The sequence below is a fragment of the Berghia stephanieae genome, chromosome 2, assembly GCF_034508935.2.
Source record: "Berghia stephanieae isolate SIO BIC M18660-M18661 chromosome 2, UCSD_Bste_1.3, whole genome shotgun sequence".
NCBI lineage: Eukaryota > Metazoa > Mollusca > Gastropoda > Nudibranchia > Aeolidiidae > Berghia > Berghia stephanieae.
The window spans coordinates 28,006,191-28,033,977 of NC_088361.1; the positions used below are offsets into that span (position 1 = coordinate 28,006,191).

The 27,787-nt window shown below is 35.3% G+C and overlaps 1 protein-coding gene across 1 annotated transcript in view; it reads left to right on the forward strand.

Annotated features, from left to right (window-relative positions):
- Window positions 1-238: 238 nt before the first annotated feature.
- LOC144964627 (uncharacterized) overlaps window positions 239-27,787 on the forward strand; it is a 43,230-nt gene continuing 15,681 nt past the window's right edge. Inside the window, exons 1-21 of the mRNA XM_078899115.1 lie at window positions 239-422; window positions 5,662-6,271; window positions 8,644-8,746; window positions 9,172-9,336; window positions 10,526-10,630; window positions 11,629-11,748; window positions 11,946-12,044; window positions 12,430-12,598; window positions 12,845-12,964; window positions 13,173-13,590; window positions 14,462-14,516; window positions 14,942-15,034; window positions 16,764-16,908; window positions 17,961-18,090; window positions 18,701-18,857; window positions 20,350-20,460; window positions 21,813-21,841; window positions 22,763-24,507; window positions 24,797-24,965; window positions 25,869-25,980; window positions 26,787-26,924. Of these exons, the coding sequence (XP_078755241.1) occupies window positions 5,958-6,271; window positions 8,644-8,746; window positions 9,172-9,336; window positions 10,526-10,630; window positions 11,629-11,748; window positions 11,946-12,044; window positions 12,430-12,598; window positions 12,845-12,964; window positions 13,173-13,590; window positions 14,462-14,516; window positions 14,942-15,034; window positions 16,764-16,908; window positions 17,961-18,090; window positions 18,701-18,857; window positions 20,350-20,460; window positions 21,813-21,841; window positions 22,763-24,507; window positions 24,797-24,965; window positions 25,869-25,980; window positions 26,787-26,924 (4,497 nt within the window). The 5' untranslated portion in view covers window positions 239-422; window positions 5,662-5,957. The remainder of the gene's footprint in view (window positions 423-5,661; window positions 6,272-8,643; window positions 8,747-9,171; window positions 9,337-10,525; window positions 10,631-11,628; window positions 11,749-11,945; window positions 12,045-12,429; window positions 12,599-12,844; window positions 12,965-13,172; window positions 13,591-14,461; window positions 14,517-14,941; window positions 15,035-16,763; window positions 16,909-17,960; window positions 18,091-18,700; window positions 18,858-20,349; window positions 20,461-21,812; window positions 21,842-22,762; window positions 24,508-24,796; window positions 24,966-25,868; window positions 25,981-26,786; window positions 26,925-27,787) is intronic.

Here is a 27,787-nt window from a genome sequence, read left to right on the forward strand (position 1 = left end):
TTACCCTGAACTAGCCCTGCCTCCCTCAGATATTCACTCAAATTCAGCCCTCGACAAGTATCCTCGTAAGTTTTAAAAAAGAAAAGAAAACACGCAAGCCACCAGGATATGATAGTAAATTGTCTATCAAAAGTGAGTAGTTTTCTTAGTGGGGGTGGGAGTCAACAGACTTTGGCATTTTTTTGAGTGTTTTGGAATTTTTTGAGTCTTCCCCTGGCATTTTGTTGAAAAATAATCTGGCAACCCTGTGTCGTATCCTGGGGCCGTATCCCTTGTTGACTCTTATGGTTTACTGGATAGTGGATATATTTCAACTTTGCTCTCTCCGCCTCTCACCGTCCATCCTCATCCGACAAACTGCAGCTTAGACTTAGATATAAATTAGATTTCAAATGCAACGTTTCTAAATTAAAGACGAACTGGTAAAGGGAAAACTTACAAACTATTTCTTTGCATGATCTGTTTTTGATATCGTCCCTGGCCCTGACCCAACTGACTGAGCCTTGAGTTTGAGTTACTGATACTGACGACTGACTGACCTACCCTATTACTTATTTTGGCTGCCTCTATTCTCATCCTGGGTGAGAATAGAAAAACAGTAGAGCTCTCATCCTGGGTGAGAATAGAAAAACATTCGAGGTAGGGGCACCTTCTCGCTATTCTCACCCCTGTATTTTCCAACAGGTAGGGGCGGGGTAGCCTAGCTGCCGCCCCTTCTCGTTACTCTCCTCACCCCTGTACCAACAGGTAGAGTCAGCTTACTCCCTCCCCCCCTTCTCAATATTCTCACCTGATCATCATCATCTCTCATGTGACTGCTTTTAGAGGTACAGGACGTAAAGGAGGGTGAACATACATGTCATGCATTTAGAATTTAGACTGAATTGCTTGAGATATGGGAATGACAATGATGTTGTAAATCTGTTATACGGGAGTTAATCTCTCTCTCTCTCTCTCTCTCTCTCTCTCTCTCTCTCTCTCTCTCTCTCTCTCTCTCTCTCTCTCTCTCTCTCTCTCTCTCTCTCTCTCTCTTGTGACCGACAAGCTACGCCATCACAAGACATTTGTTTGGCATGACGAGCCCATTCATTAATGCAAGGGGGGTGATCGGGTGATAGAATACCAAATATATTGCCTGAGCAAAAACATTTTTAAAATATTGAATACACAATAAATAAATATATGTTTGTATTCCACTATTCATCATATTGCTAAATAATTAAAAGTAATTCACAGAAAATAGGAATTCACAGGGCTGAGAATCTTCCGCCTAAAGGCGGATTTCCGCCTAAATGGTAGTTTATCTCCGCCCATCCCATCACATTTCCTCCTTTTTCAAATTTGCCGTGTCAAACATTTTCCTCAAAACCACAAAATCACCATTATGTCATATGTCATATTTTGACACCTGTGCTCAGTCTCGTGAAATTTAGTGACGGTCCCGTTTTTATGACGTTGGGCCAGACAGTATGGCACCAGATGTCACAATAGACACAGAAGACCAGTAGGTAGTGTTCTTTGATTAGTTAGTTGATGGTTGAAGGGGAGGGACAAATGGGTCTGGATTTTTTCCCCTTGTTGTAGGTACCTATTGCTTTTTAAATCTCTCTCTCTCTCTCCCTCTCTCTCTCTCTCTCTCTCTCTCTCTCTCTCTCTCTCTCTCTCTCTCTCTCTCTCTCGCTCTCTCTCTCTCTCTCTCCCCCCCCCCCCCCTTTGCCTTTCTTTCTATTTTTTTTTTCTTCTTCTTCTTTTTTTTTTGGATATAGAATTCAAAAGGTCAATACATAAGTTATTCTGGTAAAGAAGTCTCTCCCCCCCCCCCCCCCCTCTCTCTCTCTCTCTCTCTCTCTCTCACTCTCTCTCTCTCTCTCTCTCTCTCTATCCCTCTCTCTCTCTCTTTCTTTCTTTCGCAACCACATTAAATCATCTGGTATATAGAGATGATATATTAGAACAAATCAATGGTGGTTGGCTTAGTTTAATCTTTTTCCTTTTTACCTTTTGACTATGGCTTTAAATTTGAGAGATTCTTGGGTTGTATTTATAAGCTGACTAACTACTAGGTTTCTTTGCTTGTGTTTGATCGATAGACTGAGAAAGGTTCCTCCTTTTTTGACAATTGCTATTATCATCACTGAATAAAAAAAACACTCACCAAAACCACTACATCAACAGCTCTACCAACACTACTATTACAATCACCACCACAACATCATCCCTACCACACTACTACTACAAATAGCACCACATCATCCCTACCACCACTACTACTACAACTACCACCACATCATCAACCCTACTACCACTACTACAACCACCATCATATCATCATCCCCACCACCACTACTATTACAACCATCATCCCTACCACCACCACTACTATTACAACCATCATCCCTACCACCACTACTATTACAACCATCATCCCTACCACCACTACTCCTACAACTACTACCACTACTACAACCACCATCATATCATCATCCCTACCACCACTACTACTACAACCACCACCACATCATCCCTACCACCACTACTATTACAACCATCATCCCTACCACCACTACTATTACAACCATCATCCCTACCACCACAACTATTACAACCATCATCTCTACCACCACTACTACTACAACTACCACCACATCATCAACCCTACTACCACTACTACAACCACCATCATATCATCATCCCTACCACCACTACTACTACAACCACCACCAAACCATCATCCCTACCACCACTACTACTACAACCACCACAACACCATCATCCCTACCACCACTACTACTACAACCACCACCAAACACCATCATCCCTACCACCACTACTACTACAACCACCACAACATCATCATCCCTACCACCACTACTACTACAACCACCACCACAACACCATCATCCCTACCACCACAACTACTATAACCACCACAACATCATCCCTACCACCACTACTACTACAACCACCACAACATCATCCCTACCACCACTACTACTACAACCACCACCAAACCATCATCCCTACCACCACTACTACTACAACCACCACCAAACCATCATCCCTACTACCACTACTATTACAACCACCACAACATCATCCCTACCACCACCACTACTACAACCACCACCAAACCATCATCCCTACCACCACTACTATTACAACCACCACAACATCATCCCTACCACCACTACTACTACAACTACCACCACATCATCATTCCTACCACAGCTACTACAACCACCACCACACAATCATCCATACTACTACTAGAATCACTACCACATCATCCCTACCACTGCTATTACTACAACCACCACCACATCATCATCCCTTCCACTGTTATTACTACAACCACCATCATCCCTGCTACAACCACCAAATGTTGTAATTACACTTTCAACTTTTGAAATTCCACCGAGTCGTGTTAGAAATTGCCGCGAGACAAATTTTGGATCGCATCTCAGTAAATTTGAGTGAAATTCAAATTTATAGGTTATAGTCGCATGGATGGGTCATGATTTTCACGATGAAAAATTTCCTCCTTTTTTGTGACCAGTCATTCTCACTCCTGAATTCAGTCTATTGTCGAAAACTATATATATTCCTTTGTGGAATGCCTAGGCGACGATATCTTATGATTAGGTAGTCTGATTCCAGCCTATAGAGACTAATAGAGACAGGTACCGATTAGCCATTGGAAAAGTGAAGCGCTAGTTTGGGTTAAAATTTGAACAACACAATTTCACATAATTGCTGTTGCATTATTTTTCATAGTCAGTATCTGAACGATTCTGGTATCATTTTAAAGAGCAGAGATCAACTTGATTAAGCTTTCTAATTGAAATTGAAATCAATGTAGGCACATTGCATCAAAAATTATAATTTGAAATAAAATTATGTCATTTTAAAACTACTACAGCCATCACCACCACATCATAATTACTACTACTACTATGACTACTAGTACTTCTACTACTACTAATACTACTTACTAATAATACTGCTACTACTACTACTACTTGTGCGGCTATGTGGTCTTGTGGTAAGACACTAGGTTTCTGATTGGAAGGTCCTGGGTTCGATCCTCGCTCGGCACATAGTTGAGTCCTCACATTCTCTCACCGTACTCAGGTGTAAAATGAGTACCTGGTCGTTATACTCGTTGTCTCTGTCCAAAAAAAAAAATGTAATATTGCCTAACAACAGGCGTCGTGTCTCGTCCTAAATGTCAAGTGGTGCTATTGGCCAGGGACCCCTTGTAAAGCGCTTTGAGCACATTTAGTTGATATTGCGCTATATAAAAGCTCATTATTAATTACTACCACCACCACCACTACCGAATGGTTCTAAAGATAAGATTTTCTTTTTGAAATGCTTCCGAATGGTGTCTGAAATTCATGTGCCCACAATATTAAATTGGTGTCTCTGTAAATTATGACTTGTATGCAGGCTTTTTTGAGTTTGAGTGATCAGAAATTTCTGTAAGCATTTTGATACTTTGGTACTAGCTCCCATGTATACAGTACAACCCCTTGATATAACAATATCGCCCGGGACTGGAAAATTATGTAATTATCCAGGGGTGTTGTTATTCTGGGGTTTTTAAGATGGCGGAAAAAGGTGGTGGGGTGAGACCTGTGAATACATAATGATGCAATGTGTGAACCGGTACCTGAGAGAAGACATATGTCTCAACAACTTTAGAATGTGTATTTCTCCTGTTTACAAAGGATATATACCAGTTACACTTTTACTCTCCAATGTGTATTGTCATTATTTTGGTAGTAAACAGTGATCGAATGCCATTTAACAGAACTACAGATAAAGAAAACAAATCAAGTGCCAATATGATAGTACCGTACAAGAATAACAGATGCACACATCTAGTTTTGATTTTGATTAAAATCATATCTATGTGACACTGCTGATGAGTTTTGAATACCGAAACTTTTATTAAAGTGCATCAAAATTTACAAGCACTTAAAATTTATAGATCTACATCTTGTGATATTAAAAAAAAAAAAAACAAAAAAAAAAACAAAAAAAACTAGGTTTAAATACAATAAGATCAAATTTAGACAGACAACTGATTTTTCAAATGAAAATAATACAGTGAAAGTGAAAGAGGCTGATATTGTTTTCCCTGCTATTCCAACATATTATAAGACCATAAATACCCATAATTGCCCCCATTGTACACAGCACTGCCTGATATCAGTTAACCTCCACTGACCCCAGACAGGAAGCTCAAAGGGAAGGTTAATGGACCCTTGAGAGTTCCATCCACTGATAAACTTCTTTTGCTGTGGTTCCACATGAACAAGCCCTGATTTCACACAGTTAAGTAAACATGTATTCTGATTGGTTGGTAACAAAGTGATCTCGTTGGGAAGAGGAAAATGGATATTTTATGAGACGATGATGGTCGGGTATCAAGCATTTTACTAAAATGTATGTCGCTATTTTGGGGAATTTATTACTAATAAAATATTGCAAAAAAAAAAATCTGGACCAGGGGCCAATGTCGCTATCCAAGGGTTTTCGTTATCCAGAGGTTGCACTGTATACATTTTATGATTGTCTATATAATCTTGTTAAATCAACCATTTCAAATACCAATTTGATAACTTTTGAACAACTTTAATTTGATTCTTTCCTCAGATCTTGATGTAAAGCCTCTACTCATTTAAATAGAAATTTTTTCAACATTTATTGTTGACATTTAAAAAAAAAACGCTGTCGTTATCTTTCATTTACATTTCTAACAAGTAATAACACATGTTCAGTTGTTGAACGGGTTGATCAATTGACAATGAAGTAAAAGAATGATCAAATTTATCTATATTAGTACCTGGTTAGGAGCAGTTCTAGATATTATAATAGTGTGCCAACACTTGAATGAATCTGTCTTACTGTTGTATGATAATAAGTAGTATTAGAATTTAAAATATGTTAACATGGATAAGGGTGAAAGTTTAGAAAAAAGGGCGAAAAAACATGCAAAGGCAATGTTTGAACAAAACCCTAGTATATCTGTAGATGCAAAAATAAAGTCTGTGCTATATGGCGAGGCTGGGACTTCCTTGGAAAATGTGATACACTCAAATGTATCAATATCACCCAAAAAGAAGAAAGGGAAAAGTCTCACTCCAAGAAAATATGAAAAGAAGAATAATTCTTCATCCACACCAAAGAAAGGACAGCTGGGGTCTAAATCCCATGAGAAAACAAATACAGAAATGACTCAAGGAGAGCATGGAACATCTTCAAGGTAATATTAATATCATACTTTCTCTTTTACACTCTAGCACGGTTTCCTCGAACACACAGTTTCCCCGAACTCAATCGAATGCCCCAATTTTTTTTCTTATCATTCTTTGTCATCATTCCATTCCTTCCTCAAACACGGTTTCCTTGAACTTAGACCAACCAACTTTTTTTTTTTATTGCGCATTGTGATTTTGACCTCTGATGCCTTACTGTGATATTGACAGTTACTTATGTGTGTATCATGTGTACCTATCAACACAGCATGTGTGTGTATGCAGTATAACACAGCCACTCACACACTCCGTCGCTGTTTCGCACAAAAGACACCTCTCTACTTATTCCTATCATGTCACCATTAGTTCCAATTTTAATGTCACATGCCATGATGTGCTTATGGTTGGCTACAGCGGTAAATGAATGTTGTGATACAGCAATCTTTCCTCCCTGCCGCTAAACAATGATACAGTCTTTGTCTTGTAACCCAGAGCACTGGTTTCCTGCTGCCAAGCTGAATGGCTTTGCTGAAGTCGCTTCTTCTTAGCTCACAGAGTGTTCATACAGCAACCCATTATGGTACTCATCGCATAGTAGAGCTTTATAAATGTATCAAAATGCAGTTCTGATCTTGATTTGGAACCAGAAATTTGTTTTTTTCTTCACATTCTCAGCTCTAGAATGAATTGGAGAATTTTCTCTTGATTGCGAAGAGTGAGACCAAATGAACGACATATTTTTTTGTAAAACATAAAATGAAAAATCTTTAGAATTCATTAAAACTTTGTACTACAAGTCAGTGATTTGATATTTGACAGTATAACTTATAACAGATAGCTCTATGATTAATTTTAATAGGTTTGTAAGGAAAACTGTAGTTATACAGTCTTTGTTGTTACAGGGTGTCCAGGGAAGTAGGAAAGTTGGAAATTGGTCGGAAATTTCATACTTGGTCGGAAATGTTGGAAATAATGGGATTGAGGGTGAAATTTCCTTTAAAATGAGAAAAATTAAAAATTTCTTGCTTAAAATGCGATGTCAAAAATGTACGAAGGACAACTGCTGTGCACGAATTATTATTATTTTACTACTACAACTGCCACCACATCATCATCCCTGCCACCATCACTACTACAACCAATACCACATCTTCATCCCTATCACCAACACCACTCACTAATGCGACCACTACCACATCATCATCCCCATTACCACCAGCACCACATCTCATACCATCACTACAACAATTATATCATCATACGCACCACCACCACTACTCCAACCACCACCACATCATCATCCTTATCACCACTACTACTACACCCACTACCACATCATCATTCCAATCACCAACACCACACCACTACTGCAACCACCATCACATCATCTTCCCCATCACCACTACTACAAATGCAACCACATTATCATTATTCCTACCACCACCACTACACCACCATTGCTACAACTACAACTACATCATCATCTATACCACCAGGACCACTACTACAACATCCATCACATCATCATCCCTACCCCCTCCACTACTATAACCACCATCACATCACCATGCCTACCACCAACGCCACCACTACTACAACCATCACCATCACCACTGCTATAACAACCACCACATCACTATCCTTAACACCATTACTAAAACCACTGTATCATCATCATCCCTACCACCACCACCACTTCACTACTACAACCACCATCACATCATAATCCCTACCACCACCGCCACCTTTGCAACAACTGCCACATCATCATCCTTACCACCATCACAATCACCACTAAAACCATTACAACTACCACTACACTATCATCTGTACCACTAATACCATAACTTACTACCACATCATACCTACCAACAAATCGTGAGTATGTTTTAAAAGTGAAAATGGGGGGGGGGGGGGGTTGACATTTTACAATCACAGGGTACCATTCTCTAAGTAGATAAGATTTTATATGTTGCTACTTTTGAAATTCCTCTGAATGTTGTCAAAAATTGCTGCGAGACACATTTTGGGTTGCATCTCAGCAAATTTTAATGAAATTCAAATCTATAGATTATAGTCGCATGGATGGGTCAGAGAAATTTTCTCCTTTTTGTGACCAGTCATTTTCACCTCTGCTCTTACTTTAAAATATGAATTGTGCTGAGGTAAGACCTAGCTTAAGTAGGATTGTCTTTTTTAAGCGTATAGAATGCTGTGTGTATAAAATATCTGGCAGGAAATTTCACTTTTAGGTAGGAAATTTTAATGTTGGATTTCCCTGGACACCCTGTATTGTGAAGGATAAAAAAAAGAAACCTCTACACAGCTGAAATTTTAAAAGGTTCTATTTAGGTCTTATTTTATTTTAAAATTTCTCCAGCATGGATGATCTGTCTGATGCTGAGGAAGATTTGGACAGGAATCTAAGCATGAAGGCCCAAAACATCAACTTGTCCAAAAGAAATGTAAAATCCATCATTCACGTAAGTTGACATTATATATTATAGTTCCATGTAAACAGGTTAAGTTTAGTTCAAATTCGATCAATTTGAATTTGCTGTCATGACCTCGATCTCTCTCTCTCTCTCTCTCTCTCTCTCTCTCTCTCTCTCTCTCTCTCTCTCTCTCTCTCTCTCTCTCTCTCTCTCTCTCTCTCTCTCTCTATCTATCTCTCTCTCTCTCTCTCTCTCTCTCTCTCTCTCTCTCTCTCTCTCTCTCTCTCTCTCTCTCTCTCTCTCTCTTTTCTTAGGAGTTCTGTTGATATAGACCATTCTAAGCAAACTGCTTGATAAGTGTGACCGAGGGAAAAGACTGCCAAAAATAGGGCTTTGACATTGGTGACTTTAGGCAGCTGAGTAATTCGATCCTATGATCTCATTTTATGAGACATAATCTTATTGATCCACAGCATCTCTTAACAAATGAACATGTTATCAAGCTTTATAAGGATGTCCTCGGAGCCCAAGAGGCAGACAACGCTCACGGAAGTCCAGTTAAATCAAACGTGGGATCCCTGGACTCCTTTCCTAAGATGACTCGGTCAAAAGTTAAGGATTTTATGGAGAAATCCAATGTAAGTATTCATATCTGCATAGATTCTATTTTGATAGACTAAATGAGGCTCAAATTCAAAGAATATTTTAGGTAGTTTGCCATTACAGTGTCATAGATACCTTTAATTTCAAGGAGAGGGCCAATTTAGGCTCAAAGGCATAAGTTACTTCAAACACGCCCATAATCCTGTTGTGACATTGTAAACTATATAAAATTAGAAAATGATCACCGAAGGAGAATGATACTATTGTTTTATTCTAAATTTTTGCCCTCTTAGCTATGAGATCACAAAAAAATAAAGATAAATATTTTGGGATTGTTATCCTTTTCATGCACTGAATCAAAAAAATTAACCTTGTGTAATATAAAAATAATTTTAAAAATTTATATATTGTTTTATTTATTTACTTTTGAAAATGTATGTTTAAGTGTTTAACAGAGCTTGATCATTTCTTTCCTTGTTTAAAATGATTAACAGTTGTTGTTTATTTAACTGTATTACTAATTAATATCATTCTTTACATTGTTTAAGAATATTTATGAGGTTGGTATCTATATGTCGCATTCTTTGTATTTTCCAAAGCATTGTGCTGGATTTCATATCATATCAAGCTTCAGCAACATGCTCGTTTCACTCTTCTCCTATACTTCTGTGTTTGCTGGGTGGGGTTCCTGACCTCCCATAGTGGACATGGAGGCTTCTTTCTGTCTTTGTCTTGGAATGATATTACTTGGTTTTGTCCTGGCCCTGGTCGGATACCCTTGCTGGGAGGGAAACAGTCAAATGTTTAGTTTTTCAGAGATGATATTTTTTGTCTTGTAAATCATCTCTATGTTATGCACTATATTATTTTTGTTTTACCTATATATGATTTGTAAACATCCGAGTGTGTTCCGCTTAGTGGGGACCAGTATTTGTGTCCGGATGAGACAATAAAGTGATCTCAAACTAAGTACACTGATAGTGTGCTGTTGGAATCTACATCTGTTTCCTATTTGAACAAAATCCCCTTTGATTTACCTTTTCTTGTGTGCTTTAATTGTAATTCTAGAACTTTTTACTATCCCATTTTCTTCCTTTTTACTGAATACTGGTGCTGATATGACTTAAATGTGTTGCAAGCACCGTAAAACCCTTAAAAACACAAAAACAAACTTCTGTTCTTAAACTCAGCACGAGTATCAATGATTGTTTTTAATAATCTCAGATACCATCTTCCCCTTGCAAGAAGCCAAATTCTGGTCCAAGTATTTTAGAAGTTGACTTTGCTGAGGAGGAGGATGATGATGAATATTCACCCGAAAAGGATGAGGTAATGACTGTATACTTATTTTTCATCATAATTATGTGCTGAAAGTGGGAATTGCATGATATTTAGAATATAGATAGTTCGAAGATGACGTCACTCAGGTCTTTGTTATTGTTTTTTGCCATCCGCGTTTATGAGTAATGCTCACTGAACTGTATTAACCGGACTATAAACGTTCATGGATACACACAGTTTAATGTGTTGGCCCGTTATACTTCCAGATGGCAATGCTATGAGCTTCTTAGCCAAACGCATACTATCTATACTGAAAATGAAGATTATTATTATTATTATTATTATTATTATTATTATTATTATTATTATTATTATTATTATTATTATTATTATTATTATTATTATTATTATTATTATTATTATTATTATCATTATTACAATGTGTTTCTTTTTGTCATAACCCAATTTGTTTGAGCAATGTTTACCTCACATAATTGCCATTTGTTGGACAATTATTGTTATAATTATTATTATTATTATTATTATTATTATTATTATTATTATTATTATTATTATTATTATTATTATTATTATTATTATTAAAAATACACACTTACTGAATATCCAGGCAAGGGATGTGTATGTTTATTAAATTCTCATACTTTTAAATTTTTATAGCAATGCAGTTATGTTATGCATTGTTTCCTATATCTTTATTGTTGTATTTTATCAATGTGGCATTAATTCTTTCCATAACAATGTCCAAAATATTACATTTGTTACACTTCGTTGATGAAAAACAATAAGATTATTATTATTATCAGCTGTCATCCATCATAAATTAGAAATTACAACAACAACAAAAAAAAAAAGATGATTGAAAATCTGAATGGGTGTGCATTTATCTGGGCATGTGCATTTATTAGGACATATACGGTAATACCAGAATATAAAGGATCACATAATTTGTGATCATGGTTACTTTTTTTAATGTCTATTTTAGCAATTTCTTTCGACACACCTTTGTAACTATTCTGTTCCCACAGACCAATGAGACAGATGATGATGAAAGTGTCATTTCTTCATACTTGAGTGAATTTGGATCTCCTTGTCCTGTTACTCCCAGCACGCCTGTCCCAATCATTTGTCATGAAAGACCAACTTTGGTAATGTTTGAATTTAGCTTAATTGCATGCCTTTTTAAAAGTGTTAAGGTTTTATAGAATAAACAAAACTTTATTTTTTCTGGTCTAAGTAAGTGTTCCATTATAAGTGGTGTGTGTACTTAACCATTGTTAAATAAGCAGTGTGGACTCGATTTCACAAAGAAATTTTATACCAAATTTTTTTTCTTCTTTTTCAGAGCATGAGCCCATCTAGTATCAATAGTCCTTTGGCTTCGATGTCTAGTCGATTAAAGATTGATTTATCTGGATGTGAAGGCCTATCAGAAACGGAGGATGTGAGCTGATATTTTTTAATACTATTTTTGATGTATAACATATATTTGATTAATTTTTAAACCTGATTCTAATTATATACTATATAACTACAATTGATTTTGTTTGAGTGATAAATGATGAGTATAAAAACTTGACTTTGGGGTCACTTTTTCTAGATGTGAGGATTTGATTAGAACACATTATGATGATAAATAGCACTGATTATTTGATCATATGTAGTAAGTTTTAAGTAACAGGAATTTGTTGGAGGTTATCCAGATTCACATTTTTCCTTTTTAGAAATCTGTATTTTTTATGATTTTTAAAAACATTTGTGATTGTAAAAATGCTAATAGTATTTCGTGTGTTTTTTCTCTTCCTCCTCCTGGCATTCCCTAATTGTAGGAGGGAACAATTGCCTTGAGAACCAGGTCCAAAAAGTCCTTGACAGATACATCCCTGATGGACATAGAACAGGCCTTTGTGGCTCCTGACATCACGCCTGACATGTACGATACCGGTTATCAGGACAAAGATTGGGCTGACTTCCTTAGTTCCCTTTATAAAACAAATGGTTGGTATGAATCATTGTAGATTTTCGCATTTAAAAAACAAACAAATTTGTTCACCTTTTTCACCCTTATTAGACAAAATTTCCCCTAGCTAATAATGGAGAATCTTTTCTTATTTGTTTGTTTCATACTTAATTGCATATCTGTATGGCAGCCATTTGTAAAAAGATATTTTAAGTGATACTAAAAATATAATATCTTAATTGTTTTTTGTTTTTTTTACATTTTTTTTTCTTTTTGGAATACAGTCGATGAATCTACAGCAGATGATGAAGCAAATGACCCTGAGTTCAACTACATAGCTGAGGCAGAGGAAGAAGCATTGGATGATGAAGACTTTCGTTTTGACAAACCTACCAAAGTGTCCAGTGAGTTATTACTTTACTAAATACCAGGTCTTGTCCATTCATTCCTTGAAAATGTAATTTTTATATTTTTATTTTCCTTTTGAGTTTATCATGACATAGACTACAGTAGCAGGATTTTCTTTCAAGTATTTGTTATGGGAAAAGGAGAGAGAAAAAGCCTTAAAATTATTGTTATCAGAATGCACATTTCCTTTATTTATTCATACAGAGAAGGAACTCAATTCCTTAATTGAAGAGCTACACAACTTGTTTGAAGATGAAGTGCTTCCCTTACAAGTGGTTGCTGAGGCCTCAAACACTCAGGATCCTATCTCACAATTTGTCTCCTCCAATTTGAAAGAGAATCCTACCCCAGCTCAATCCTTCAACAGATTGCAGCAGCCGACACTTCCAGCAGAAGTTCAGGCACCACCGACATTTTCACCCCAGAATTCCCAAATATTCATCTCTCCACCATATCAAATCCCACAACCAAATTTGCCTTTGAATAATCAATGTAGTGCGATGCCCTCTTGCAGTCAGTATAATTTGGTGGCTACAGACTCCAATTTCAAGGTCCCTTATCTTCCATCCCAATCACAATCCACGTCAACCTGCTTCCAGCAATCAATGGATAACTTAAAGAGGTAATGTTTTGAAGTTTTATATAACCATGTAAGGGGCTTCTGCAATAATACTTGACATGTTTGTTTAGATCACATGGCTATTTCTGCCAAATGATGGGATTGTGGTTAGTCTCTATTGGTCACAAGGTTAGTGGAGAGGTTAGGCTTTAATATAAGCTAAAATTATATTTATTTAACGTACATGATGCTTGCACGGTTAGAGTTAGTCACCCAGTGCTGATGGTTTTCCTACGATCCTTGGAAATCCGCGATTTTGGAGTCAGAGGAGGAATTCCTCCTTTAAAAAAATTACATTTCCCCTAATCAAATGTACTGGCAGTGAGAGACTTGATGTGTGGTGGAACAACTATGTGCAATTTCCCACTCTCCAGAAGTTAGCTAGAGTAGCAATAATTATTTATCATCTCAGCTGCTTTAAAAGTGGGTGTTAGTGCAGTAAAAATCGGGCTTTAAGGCAATCTTTAAAAATTTTCCTCCTTTTTCATGTTTTGTCACCACCAGCACTGGTCACCCTCTATATGTAGTCCCTACTTTCTTCTCTGACTGTTTTATTTCTTCTTTCATTTAAATGTAAATTGAATCTGTCAAAGTTTGTCATAATGGAAGCCACTTGATGGGTGTGCTTCAATAAATCACTTGCTATCATCTATCACTCACGTTACACCCAATTGTCCATTTATTTACCTTTTTATCCAGACCTGTCACTCGGGGTGGGTTCTTTTGACCTCTGATGGTGGGCGGGATTTAAAAAAAGAAATTTTGTTGTTGTATTGCTGAGGGAAAATAAATGCCCAAAAGAATTCCTTATCATTCTCATCTTTTTATGAGTATGTTAATTATCATCAAACGAAAACTGCTCCTCTCTCCACAGCTCCAGTGTGGTACAGCATTATGAAAGAATGATCATTCAAGACCAAATAAGAAAGGTAAAAGGTTTTTTTGCTAAACTGTTTTAGTTTAGGTTTTTATTTAATTGTTTTTTTGTTTTAACATTTGACAAATCGTAGATTAAAATATGTTCTTATTCATAAACCAACACACTCACTGAGACTTGAGTATTTGTGTTTATAGATTTAGGGGGGAGGGGAGTACAGGCAATTCGACAATAAAACTCAGTCTTATTGGGTGTGTTGGTTAATATAAAGGTGAGGAAAACACAAAATCACACATTTTTATCAGTTATGAAATAAAAGCTTTGATTGTTTACAATTCATTTATTCTTAAGTGTTTGTGTGTTATTTTCTATGCATATGATCTTGCTTTTAAAAAGAATGAAATTGGCATTACCCGTATTTTTAAAATAATTTCCTTATTTTTAAATGTTTCATTCTTCCTCTCTAACCAACTGCAGCATATTCAGCTCCTGACCCAAACATTCCTATTGTCATTAGCTGAAAATCAGAGCAATAAAGATAAAATTTCAAATTCAGCCAAAGAAATGCTGGTAAGAAATTTCTATTAATTTTCATGGTTAGATACTTAAAATGATGCAAGTCTTATTAATTTAAACAAACCGTTAAATTCTCAGTTTTAAAGAGATGGCATACAAGGTTTTTTTATTTGAATACCACTCCATTTTTTGTTGTTGAAAAGATTGAAAGGTTAAACATGATAGACTGACACTGTATCCTGAATGGGACTTGATTTTGAAAAATTATGGGATAGCCCTCTTGTCCTTAATACAGTCCGTATTGAGTTTATCACTGTGGAACATAGGCATAGTCTTGGACTCTCAGTATAATTTAAATGGATACAAGGGTTCATCTGGCGATTAGGCACCTCAACAGCATGTCCTTATTTTGCCCAGTTTTCATATCTGGTAAAAAGTACTTTGTGATAGACTAGTGCCCTATCCTTAGAAAAATGCCCGTTGTACCTGTTGGCATTTAGGGCACCAACAAAGGACCTCCATCTTTCTCTGTCCGTGGCAATCATCTTCAGAGAGCTCCAGGTCTCCTCCCACTCTGTCATCTCTTTCTCCACTGTTCTTCTCCAAGTTGTGTGGGGCCTTCCCCTTTCTTTTCTTTCCTTCTGATGACTAGTATAGTGCAGTTTGCTAATGTTTTGCAGTTATTACTTAACTCTTTAGTGCTAGAGAAAAGGGGGAAAATTTCAGCTCTATGGGCCCTGTGAATCTGAAGGACTACTTGTTAAGTAATAGAATTGGAATTGTGTCAAATTCTCAGATGCAGTTTATTGGATTCTAAATTTTAATAATGACAAAACATAAAATTCTGGGTGGGGCTCCTGACCTCCTATAGTGGGCAGGGAGGTACATACTGTGTCTTCTATCCCCTTATTTCTGTTTTCCAACATGCTTTCTGTCTTTGTCTTGGAATGAGATTACTTGGTTTTGTCCTGGCCCTGGCCGGAGTCCTAGCTGGGAGGGAAACAGTCAAATGCATAGTTATTGTTTTGGGAGATGATATTTTTTTTCCTTGTAAATCATCTCTCTGTTATGTATTATTATATTTGTTATTTTGAACTTATAATGTAAGCATTTGAGTGTATTCCTCTTTGTTGGATTTTGTGCTTGTGTCCGGATAGGACTTATAGGTGATCTCAAACTAAGTATTTTGATAGTGTGCTCTTGGAATCTACATCTGATCCAGATTTGTTCCCAGTTCCCCTATGTCTTACTTTTTCTTGGGTGCTTTATTTGTAACGCTAGAACTTTTTACTGTCCCATTTTCTTCCTTTTTACTGGCGCTGATATAACCTAAATGTGTTGCAAGCGCAGTAAAACCCTTAAAAACATAAAAACAAAAAACAAACATAAAATTGATAAAAGCTACATCCTTTTAGTAAATATATGGGTCTATCTGTATAAAATATTGTATAAGAATTTTTGGGGAGGGATGGAGAGGGGTGTGTTATATTTTGGAACTTGTGTTTGAAATATATTCATAGTTTATATTAACATGGAGTCTGAAATATATTCATAGTTTATATTAACATGCAGGAATAATTGATTAGGCATTAAGTATATAACTTCAGAAAGAAGCAGTTCATTCAAAATTTCCAAGATAACTGGAATGAGTAAATTTCCAGTGCTGAAATGATTTCTAAACTATGGCTAGTGTTATACTTTGTTTGACTGTATGTGTTTGAACATTTGATATTTTTTTTCAGCTGAATTTCACTTTACTTTTGTTTCTTATTTTGAATTAAAGATGGATTTGAATTCTCGAAAGCTGGCCATTGGATTGAACTCTGCGATCAATGTTTGTAATTTGGAGGAATCTGTGCAGCTTGTCTTAGACCATTCTGATTCAAGCAACAGAAGAGCTGGTTCATGTGTAGTTGAGAATATGGACGGCAAGTTGTATTTTCTTTCTTTTCATTTTATTTCTTCTTTTTATATTTTCTTTTCATCCTTTCTTTTTGACTATGAGTTCTTTTTGCTTTTTGTTTTTGAATTATCTCTAGGCATGAGCTCAAAAGCGTAACATTTATTGAATAAGGAATATTTTTTAAGCTTATGATTTTATGTCTCGAAACCCCCCTCCCTCCATAAATTTCAATGCTTTTAAAATTGGAAACGATTTTTTAATATTTAACTAACTTGAACACTGATTGTTTGAAAATGATAATGAGACTTATAAAATCAAATGATTTCTTTTGTTCAGTACAGGGTGGTCACATATTTAAGATGATCCTTATGGCTGTGCATCAATTACAATTTTTACAGTATTTAAAGAGTTTCATTGGAACTCTTAGGCTTAAGGCTCAGCTGATCATTGTACATGATGCTCAGGGCCTGTTATGATGATTGTTTCCAGTGACAAGCACTGGATAGCTATAGTCTCAGGCTATAAGTTTTCGAAGGCTACAGTTGTGCCACAAGCGCCTACCTACTCCCATGTTGCATGTTGCATTGTCTGTAATAAGAGAGGACAGTGGACAAGAAAAAAAAAAGAAAGAAAAAAAACATATTGAGTATTTGAAGGGGATCAGGTTGGATGAAAAGTTAAGTGCTAATCTTGGCTGGCTTCCCTTCACCTTTTTTTTTTTGAGGTTTGTGTGAGGGAAGTGAGAGGTGTCAAAGACAGTTTTTGTTTATGAAATTTTCCACCCTTCAAAAAAGTGAAGTAGACAGAGAGAGGGCGGAAAGGACGATTGATTGTGCCCTTATTTTACATCACATATTAATTTAATACCTAATTGATTGCTCTTACATTTTCATATCAATTGCCTTTACAGATCAATTTGGGACTTTTTTCAAAGTTTGGTAATATTTTTCTACTTAATTATATGTTAAAATTTGTTTGGGCTTTCAAACATTCCAGATTTCCTTTTTTTTTTCTTTTTTTAAATAGTAAATTCAAGACGACCTTATAAAATAATGCCATTTTGTCTTCCTTCTGCAGGGTTTAAGATTGCAGTTTTCCTCAGTCCTGTTTTCATGTATCCCCATTTGTTACCCACACTTGGGGAAGTTACAAATAGAAATAAAAAATCATCCAAAGCAAAATCCAAATTTACACAGAGTGAAGACAAGTAAGTGATTAATATCTTGTTTTCCATTTTTGAAAATTGAGACTGGACCTTGAGGAGTGGACTTTACATCATAGTCTTCCACTGGTCCTGATAGCTCAGTTTGTAAAAAGCTCACCTCACAATTAAATGAAATGGTGTAAGTCCAAAGTAAAACAGTTTATTTCTAACACCACAGTCTGCCCAGAAACAGAATCTCTTGAAAAATACTTTGCGATATGCTAATGTTCTATCCAAAGGACAGTGGGCAATTGTTGGTGTTTGTTTGATGTTATAAAAACTGGGATTAACTTGGACTTCATAGGCCTTTAAGGCTCTAAAGGACTACAATTATCACCCCTTATGCCACATAATTTATCTACCATTGTTCCTTGTGACATAGGCGTGAGAGTCCTGTTATTTCAAGGATTATCAATGAAATGGAATCCATAAATGTTTACATTTTATCGTTGTCATGCAAATAAGGGTGACGTTACAAATGTTTTCATAAGATTATTTCTAAAATGCCATTTCACCATTTCAAAGACTCAATTTAAGATGTCATTGTAAAAAATTATTATATTTTTGCAATTTGTTTTTCTTAATATGAACAAATTGATGAATTAATTTCCAGCCTCATTGCCCTTGGACTAGAGCAGTTTTCAACCTGCACAGGAGCTTTCCCATCTGAATTCATTCAAAAATACTTGATGCCTTATAAATCTGTGAATGAAATCTACCATCGCATTATGTTCTTGTCTTCAACCAAATCAGGGATCAACCATGTAAAGGTTAGAACCATTTCTCATTGCTTCAAATCTGCAAATATTTCTAATATTTGTTTTTATGTCTAAGACACAGTGTTAATGCTTTGTAACTCACGTTTAAATCAACCTGGTTTTTTCACCGGGGCCTCTATGTCCACCCAGCTGTGATTTGGTGCATAGATTTGTGCTAAGTCTGACAGGAACTGTTCAAAGGGTAACAGCTGATTATATTGACTATCATTACTACTATAAATGTCACAATCATTAATCGCATTAAAAATGTCTTTATGAGTAATTTGTGAAGTTGATGAAATAAGCTCTGATGATCAATAACTTGACCATACAGAAAACCAATTCACAGTTGTATAAGGGTAATTTATAATTTTGCACCTTGTTTGCTGTCTTTACCTATGTTCTCAGACTTTTCTTCAAAGAAGCTGAATAAAGGCTGTAAATTCGTAACACATTATACTCAATGTTTTGCATAGTCTGTATGTCATTTATACTTTTTTGTGTGCATTACACAGAAGTAATCGTATTTTATTTAATTGTTTTCAGATTTTGATAAAGCCTTACATAATTGTTAATGTATGATTATTGTATAATGTTTGCTTGATACCAGCTATAATTGAGGTAGTTAAAAATGCTCAGAAATCTACGGTCTTGATCTTAGATTTCTGAGGTTTTTTTGGGTTTTTTTTTATTCTCGCGTATTAAATCCACAAAATGTCAGTGGTATGTAATTAATAATCAGGAAAATTCATCTATGGCATGTGAATTTGTCATTGTCGATCAGGCTCTTGTATGTTGTCCACTTGATATTATATTTTTTGTAATGTAGGGATATATTTGTTAATTGTTCCCCATTTCCCTGATTTCCATTTATTTTCTCAATTTTGATTTGTATAGAAAACATCATTATCATCTTCATCATCACCAGTACCAACACATAAACTATTAATATTCAAATCTTTATTGAAATTCCAGAATTGCCCCAAAATTTTCATTTTCCTTTTTCGGTCCAGATTTATTTTTCTTTTGCTTCAACTTGTTAAGATTTTCCCCTCCATATATATAAGAATTTTTTAATTACCAGAACTGTGTGGAAAACTATTAAAAATGTTTTTTCCAGATTTTTTTTTTTTTAATTGTTATTTTTCTTTAAGAGGGACCTAATAAAAAAAGAAAAAAGAACAAAGAAAGTAGATATTTGGCAAGTCACTTGTTAGTGTGAGCAAAAATTTCTGTCCAATACAAATGTTGGATATAATAATTAATTTGGATCAATAGATTATTGATATAATTATGAATAAATTTAAATATACAGGACATTTAAAGTTGAGTTGGTTGAAATGACGTTTCACATGATATGATTTATGATTTCTTTTGAAATATTATTTGCAGTTATGAATTTTATATCATTTATCTAAATACTTATTGGGAATCATTTGTTTTGTTAATTTGTCAAATATGTTTTATAATTTTTTCTTTTTTTTTCTTTTATTTTGTTGTCTAGAAACTGCGTAAACTTAAGCAGCCTGTGCAGCTGGAACCTCCAATAATTCACCCTACTGATTTCCGCCCCCCAAGATTAAAGTTTCCTGGTTGCCTACCACAATGGTGCCAGGTGAGTTTTCATGTCACCAGCCATAGAGAGTATTACAAAATATTTTGTTAAGCAGACTCCATAGACTGAGGTGCTTGTACAAAAATGAATATAATAGCTTTAGAAAAGAACAAACTACTAAACAGAATGATTTGGGGCTTAACATTAAAAAATCCAGGTAGACAGGATTATGATAGTATTTAAACTATGTTTTCTGCTGGAGAATGGTTTTGTGACTTAAACTCTCTGTGTTTAGTATTTTTCTCTTTTTTTTTAAAGCTGTTTTATTCGATTTTGTACATTATTTTTGCAGGCCACAGCTTCTAGCAGGCTAAAGTTCATGTAGTTTCAGGTCTTCAGTCGTAGTTGTTTCGCATTTCCTTTTCTAAAACTTTGAGGATTAATTATTGAAAATTATAATTCTGAGCCATTTAGAAAAATATTCCTCCCTTTTCTTGTGTTAGAATATCCCTAACGGGGATATAGACTTTATTATCATTCCATGTACCCCCTGCCCCTTTTCCCTCAGATAAAAAAGATAGTCCTTTAGAGCCATAACATGAAGTTTTTGGCAGTTTTTTTTTTTTTTTAAATGAAAGATTATTTATTTCCAATTTTGGAATCGAGTAATGCTTTTGTCAACTTTAACTGGTATTGAATATTATGATACACATTGATATTTGAAGTACATAGAGACAAATGTTCAAACCAAACTTATAATGGCCTAGGCAGGCAGAATTGATTTTTTAATGTGTGCTGTTAAATGGTGTAATGGGGTCCTGATAGCATGGTAGAACACTTGCCTCACAAGCTAAAGGATTGTTGCTGATCCGTGCTGCAGATAAGATTTTTCTAACCCCTCTGCTCACCCACCAGTAATTGGATAGCTTAGTCTGATTGATTTGGTGAAAAGTACTTTGCAAAAGAATAGTGTCCTTTCCAAAAGCTAGTAAACATTTGAATCCCATCCGTTTAATGTTGCAGAAACCTGAATGAACTCAGGCTGCTTGGGTCCTCTGGTTCTGATAGGCAACTGTTGACTAATCTATGCTTGGTTAAAGTGAAGCATTGAATAAATCAGATTTTAATTTTACCAAAGATTTTAAAGGGAGTTTCATGGATAGCAGTCCTCCTACCCTTTCACCCCATTCCCTCTACTTTGAAAACAATGGCCAATGGCTCTTTTTGCACTCTGTCAGCTTCATGCCCTTTTAAAATAAGATATACAATTTAACCTAAATTTGATAAATGATAAAAAAAAGCCACTCATGCATTTTAAAAAAATATTCTTGTTATAAGAGTTCATTCTCAATGCTTTTTCAGTCTTTGTTTTATATTTTAAAAGAAATAAACCTGTATTTTCAATATTTCAGGAACTTCAAAATTATCAAGCATCTTCCAGGTTTGTTGTTTTCGACACAGGCGTGATTGGTCTGTAAATGTGTCTTTTCTTAGCTTTGGTCTGTACAATATGATATTATTAATTTTATGTTTAGTACTATTTGTCACCTTCTTTTCCTCTCCTTCCAAGAAAAAAAATGTATTTACAATTACTCACACAATTCTGAAAACTGATTGATTTAAACTGAATTAATTGTTGCAAATTTTTATAATTGTTCACTTTTGTCTCTATTTATCAAAATAAAAATAATAAGAAAAATATGCAATGTTCAGAATATTGAAGATCTCCCTTCTGAAAGACTGTCTGGACTGGTTCTTAACTAATATAACAGCTAATGAAATATGATATGGGGTCAAATGTATGGTGAAGCGCAAGCCCATAGCCTCTCCCATTCACATCCATAGCTCACCTTCCCGTGGTGACCCCGTTAATCCTACCAGTATTCCAGTGTGTAGGAAACAAACGAGCACAGGACTTAATTCTTTGCACAACTTCCAGACCCAGGTTCCATCAAAGGATTAATATTTGATATGAAAATCTTGATGAACCTTGGGGGTGTGATAAGCGCCTGAACTTTAGATGATAATCTATTGCACTTTTTTATTTGCAAAAGCAATAGGTCTGCTATCTTTCTTTTTTCTGACTAGTTACTGTAAAAATTATCACCTGCCTTTGTTGGGTTATAGTGACGAGAAAAATTAAAGCATGAAAATTGAATAATAATGTTATTTTAGTATCGTTCTAAAATCTAATTATATTCGTAAAATTATTTATAATGACACATTTCCTTCAAAAGAAAATAATAGCATGCACAATTGAATTTGATACAGTTCTAGTAATGTTTTAGTTAAAGATTTATTTATGAACACAATTTTTGATAAAATTATAACCTTGTTTTCTCTTTTTGTTTTCTCTAAACAGAAATATAATTGATTCTCGTGGAAAACAGTCAACTCCAGTGAACAATTATAAAAGTGTGAAAGAAACATTTGTTACCATTAAACCCAAATCTACATCGGGCCAATCTCAAAACATATCTTCATCTGTGTCTTCTGTGATATCTCTTAAAACTAAACAAGTTTCAAATAGGACTTCAAAAAACAATCAGAAGAGCAAAAGTAAAGAAAAAGGATCAGTGACATCAGATTCTTTTGCACAATCTTCTCCATCATCATTTTTTTCGGATAGCTATGCAATATCTCCACTGCGTGTGAATAATAGTGACATAGAACTCAGTCACTCTCCCGATTTACTCAAGAAAGTCATGAACTCATGTGGGATAGGTGACTTTCCATCCCCAAGTTCCTCCTCTACTCCTTTGCCGGTTGATAAACCAAAACCAGCCTCTGTCAAAAATCTTAGATCTGCCTTTGATGAGAGCGAAATAATCACAAAAAACAACTTAAATCGTTCTGTTAGAGACAAAGACACAACTGTCCCTTCAGAATCAAATAATCCTCTAAAGACAGGAAGTTTAGAGGAAAATAAAATAAATAAATCCAATTCCAGTAATATGTCACATAGTCATGAAGACAGTGGGGCATCCTCACCATTACATCCATCGAGAAAGTTGATTTCTGTAGATGAAACTTCACATTCACAATCAATGGAAGTGTGCTGTGACTCTAATTTAACTCAAGTAAAAACTGGTACTATTATTGATAAAGGAGAGGCAGGGGAGATAATGCCAGGAATGGAGACTAAACAAAATAGTAACAAGAAATCAACAAAGACAAACATCGAGCCTCCGAAAAAGAATATTATTCAACTAACAGTCATTAAAAAACCAAAATTTCAAAATTGTCAAGAAATTTCAGAAAATACCAAAAAAGCAGTTGTAGTCACTGAGGTTAAAAAGGACAAAGATTTATCAAGTCACTCAGAACATCTTCAAGAAATTGTGGTCAATGAAAAAGGTGATAAAGCCGCTGATGATGTAGTCAATAAAGTAGAAAAGAGATTTGATCCTGACACTCTAGCAAGTGGAGGTCCTGTGTCACCAGATGACCCACCAAGTAGAATAGCCAAAGACAATTCTGCTGAGGCAAATAAAAACGATTCAGGGGATAGTGGCTCAAGTTCTAAATTAGCCCCTTGGATTAGTTCTATAATCTCACAGTTTGAAACACAAGATCCTGATCCAGGAACAAAAAATTCTAAACCCACAACAAAGCCAGCAGATAGTTCAGACTCATCTGTGAAAGAAAAAACCTCTTCCACTCCAGCTGATCCAGATCTAGCAGACATTCCTTTGGAAATATTTAAATCTCCTGATTCCTCTCCCATTAAGGTAGCCATATTCCCTGCCACCAGTCCAAAGCGCACACCTTTACCCATTGCACCCAAAACTTCTCCCTGTCCCAAATCTACACCATATGTACCCCTTCCTCGGGTCAGTCCAAAGAGGAAGGAGCTAAATCGACAAGTGCGTCAAATTTTACCAAAATCTTTTGTTTTTGAAACCAAATCACCATCTCCAACTAAAACAAAAGCTCTCAATCTTAAAAAGAAAGCAACTCTTATATGCCAAAAAAGTCCAGTGAAAATTTTACCTCGTCCTGATAATGTCTCTATTAATGATAGAGATGTGGGAATTAAAACAAAAAGCAGGTCAACCATGTTAACAAGATCCCAGAGAGGAATTTCAAAGCCGAAAAGAAAGGAGGGTGAGCATTTATTTATTATGATTGTATCTGCAGTTTTATAATCATTCATTTAGACCCAAAAAAGAATATTCTAGCATCGTTGAGGTCCTAAATTTTTAAAAAATCAATCTCCTCAAACTGGTTTGTTTGTTTATTTATTTATTTTTGTTTTCTTTTTTTTTTGTTTTTTTGTAAGAATTGAAACTTAAGCAATGACTTTTTTCCTTTAAAAAAAATATTTCTTTTTGTTTTTGAAGTTAAATATTTCTGTATTAAAAAGAAAAAATCATGATTATTATTGTTTCAACAGAACCTAGTCATAAAGCTGTGAAACGAGTTAAAAAGACTGAGGAGGAGTATGAAAGTTCCAAAGAGACTGAAAGCGAAGCGAGTGAAATTGAGGAATCAGGCTTATCCCAGGAAGAAGATGATGACAGAACGAAGCTTGACGATCTCATGGCAGCCAGTACAACCATAAGGTAATTGATACTTCTATGGCAATACTTTGAATTTTGTACAATGATATTTGGATAAAGTAGGGTGATATTCTAGGCAAATAGATAAGAAGATTCACCCATTGTTTTTTGATTTACTTTTGCTCTTTCTTTGAATCAGTCAGTACTACTGGGTGGGGTTCCTTACCTCCCATAGTGGACAGGGAGGCACTTAATGTGTCTTCTATCTTCCTATAACTGTATTCCAACATGCTTTCTGTCTTTGTCTTGGAATGAGATTACATGGTTTTGTCCAGGCCCTGGCCGGATACCCTAGCTGGGAGGGAAACAGTCAAATGTATAGTTAGAGTTTGAGAGATGATATTTTTTGTCTTGTAAATCATCTCTCTGTTATGCTCTGTATTATGTTTTGTTTACACATTAGATATGATTTGTAAAGATTTGAGTGTTTCCCCTCTTAGTTGGGACCTGTGCTTGTGTCTGGATGAGACTTTTAGGCGATCTCCCATGTACTTTGATAGTGCGCTCTTGGAATCTACATCTGTTCCTTATTTGAACAAATTCCCCGATGTCTTACCTTTTCTTGGGTGCTTTAATTGTAATTCTAGAACTTTTTACTATCCCATTTTCTTCTTTTTTTACTGGCGCATTATATGACCTTAATGTGTTGCAAGCGCCTTAAAAACAAACAAAAAACAAATGGTCAGTACTACAGCTGAAGCCTTGGTCCTTAAGAAAGACCGTAATTTCTCCATGGTATGAATTAAAAGAGATAACATATATTATAAATATCAAGAAAGACCGTAATTTCTCCATGGTATGAATTAAAAGAGATAACATATATTATAAATATCTAGCAGACTTTTTATTTCTCAATCTTGATATAGCCTTTTTGTCACCTATTTTACTTTAAATTTTGTTCCATAGATTTGGGTCAAAGCAGCCTTCAATTGATGAGGATATTAAATCTAAAGCAGCGAGGAGAAAAGCCTTATCATTATCACTTCTTCAACCTGATCTGGTACAGAATGATCCAAAGGTAATCTAAAGATTTGAAGCTTACAGGGTCACAGTTAAACAAAATTGTTTCATGTCTATGAATATTTTTTGATCAATATCTTTTTTTGGGGGTCGCGGGGGGGGGGGGGGGGGGTGATGCAGGAAATTTCATTGATGATTAAATGATTGACATAAAAAATGATGATATTAAGTATCCTGATTATCCACTGTCTGTGAAATGCTACTTGCAGTGCCCCTAATTTTTTATCAAGCAATGCATTATTGTAATGCACAGCTAGCCTAGTGCATGTTGTCATAATTAATATTAAAAGTTTGTCCTTAGCAGCATAATTGGGAAACTTGTGATTGTGTTTTTATATTCCTATTTTTGTCCCAACCATTTATTGTTCTCTTTTGGATAGTAAATCCAAAGAGGCTACTGAGTGAAAATCTTCGGATGTGGATTTTATAGAGATTATATTGTTGTACAATGGTCCCCTAATAGGTCTTTCATAATGTTATACAGTTGCATTAAGGCAGTTGACATTGAAATTTATATCAGACGAGGGAGAGGATAGGCGAGACTCGATTACTTTCACATAAATGCTTTTCCCTTCTCTTTTATCTTTTCACGCCATCCACAAATTTACAATTTACATTATTTGGCAACAGTATTGGGTTAATGTCAATACAGATCAGAGATAAATTATTTTGCTTTAGGAAGGGCTTAGCTACAATGGTTTTTTTTTTTTTTAGGTGTTCTGGATTTGTTTTTTGTTTTTTAATTATAGTATTGACTAAGGGAGTTATGTAATATTTAATTTTTTATTTGCTTCTGTCTTACAGAAAGATGACAGGGATACAGCTTTTGCCCAGCAGTATTTTAATCAGGTGAAGGAGACTTTATCCTCAGACCCAGATCGTTTCTACAAATTTTTGTCTCTACTCAAGGATCTCAATAAAGATCACACTAGTCCTGTGGAGGTGAGTATTTTTTAAATTGTCATAGTTCTTGTTGTCATCATCATCGTCATCTTCATCATCATCATCATCGTCATATCTATTGTCTGAAGATGTCATTGAAATTTATGAAAATAAGCCTTTGAAATGAATTATGAAATATCTGAAGTTGACTTTTAAATGGTTTACAAGATAATGTAGTAGTCTTGTATAGCTATAAGACCGATAGAGCTGTAGTTTACCCTTTTTTCTGTTGCATTAGACGAACAGTAACTCTTCCTACTCTTGAAATGGATCTAAAAAATCTAACTACCCAATCATTGCTAGGTGAGTAGAAGGCTCTGAAAAAGCTGTGATTTGAACTCAGTTCATCCATTTGTTTATAAGTCAAGTGTTCCGCCAGTTTTGCTGTTGGGATCCATCAGGAAATAACACTATCTTTGAAAATGTATCCCAACCATGCACCAGTCTAGTGTGAAGTGCCATAAGTGAGCTTTAAACAAGTTTTGAATAACTCCATACAGCATGAATATTTTGTTGTGATTGGATGACTTGACTTAAAAGCCCTTCCATTCCCGTCATTCTTTTGCACATTGCCGAATTGTTTCAAGATCTTGAATTTATTTTAACTGTTGGCCAACATGTCGGAGGTCACGTCTTAGTGTTGTAACTATTGATGGTCTTGGTTGATTTCTTTGCTTTTTGTTCTTGTGATTGAAATAGTGAATCATCGCTTTGTTGCTCGTGGTGTTAACATCTTGTCTTAGAATGTGGCCGAAAAGTCATAGCCTGTTTTGTTGAATTGTGAGAGATGGCAATGTTTCTTTGGTTTTGCAGTCTAGGATTTGTTTGATATTCTGGTTGGATATTTTATTCTGAGGACAGTT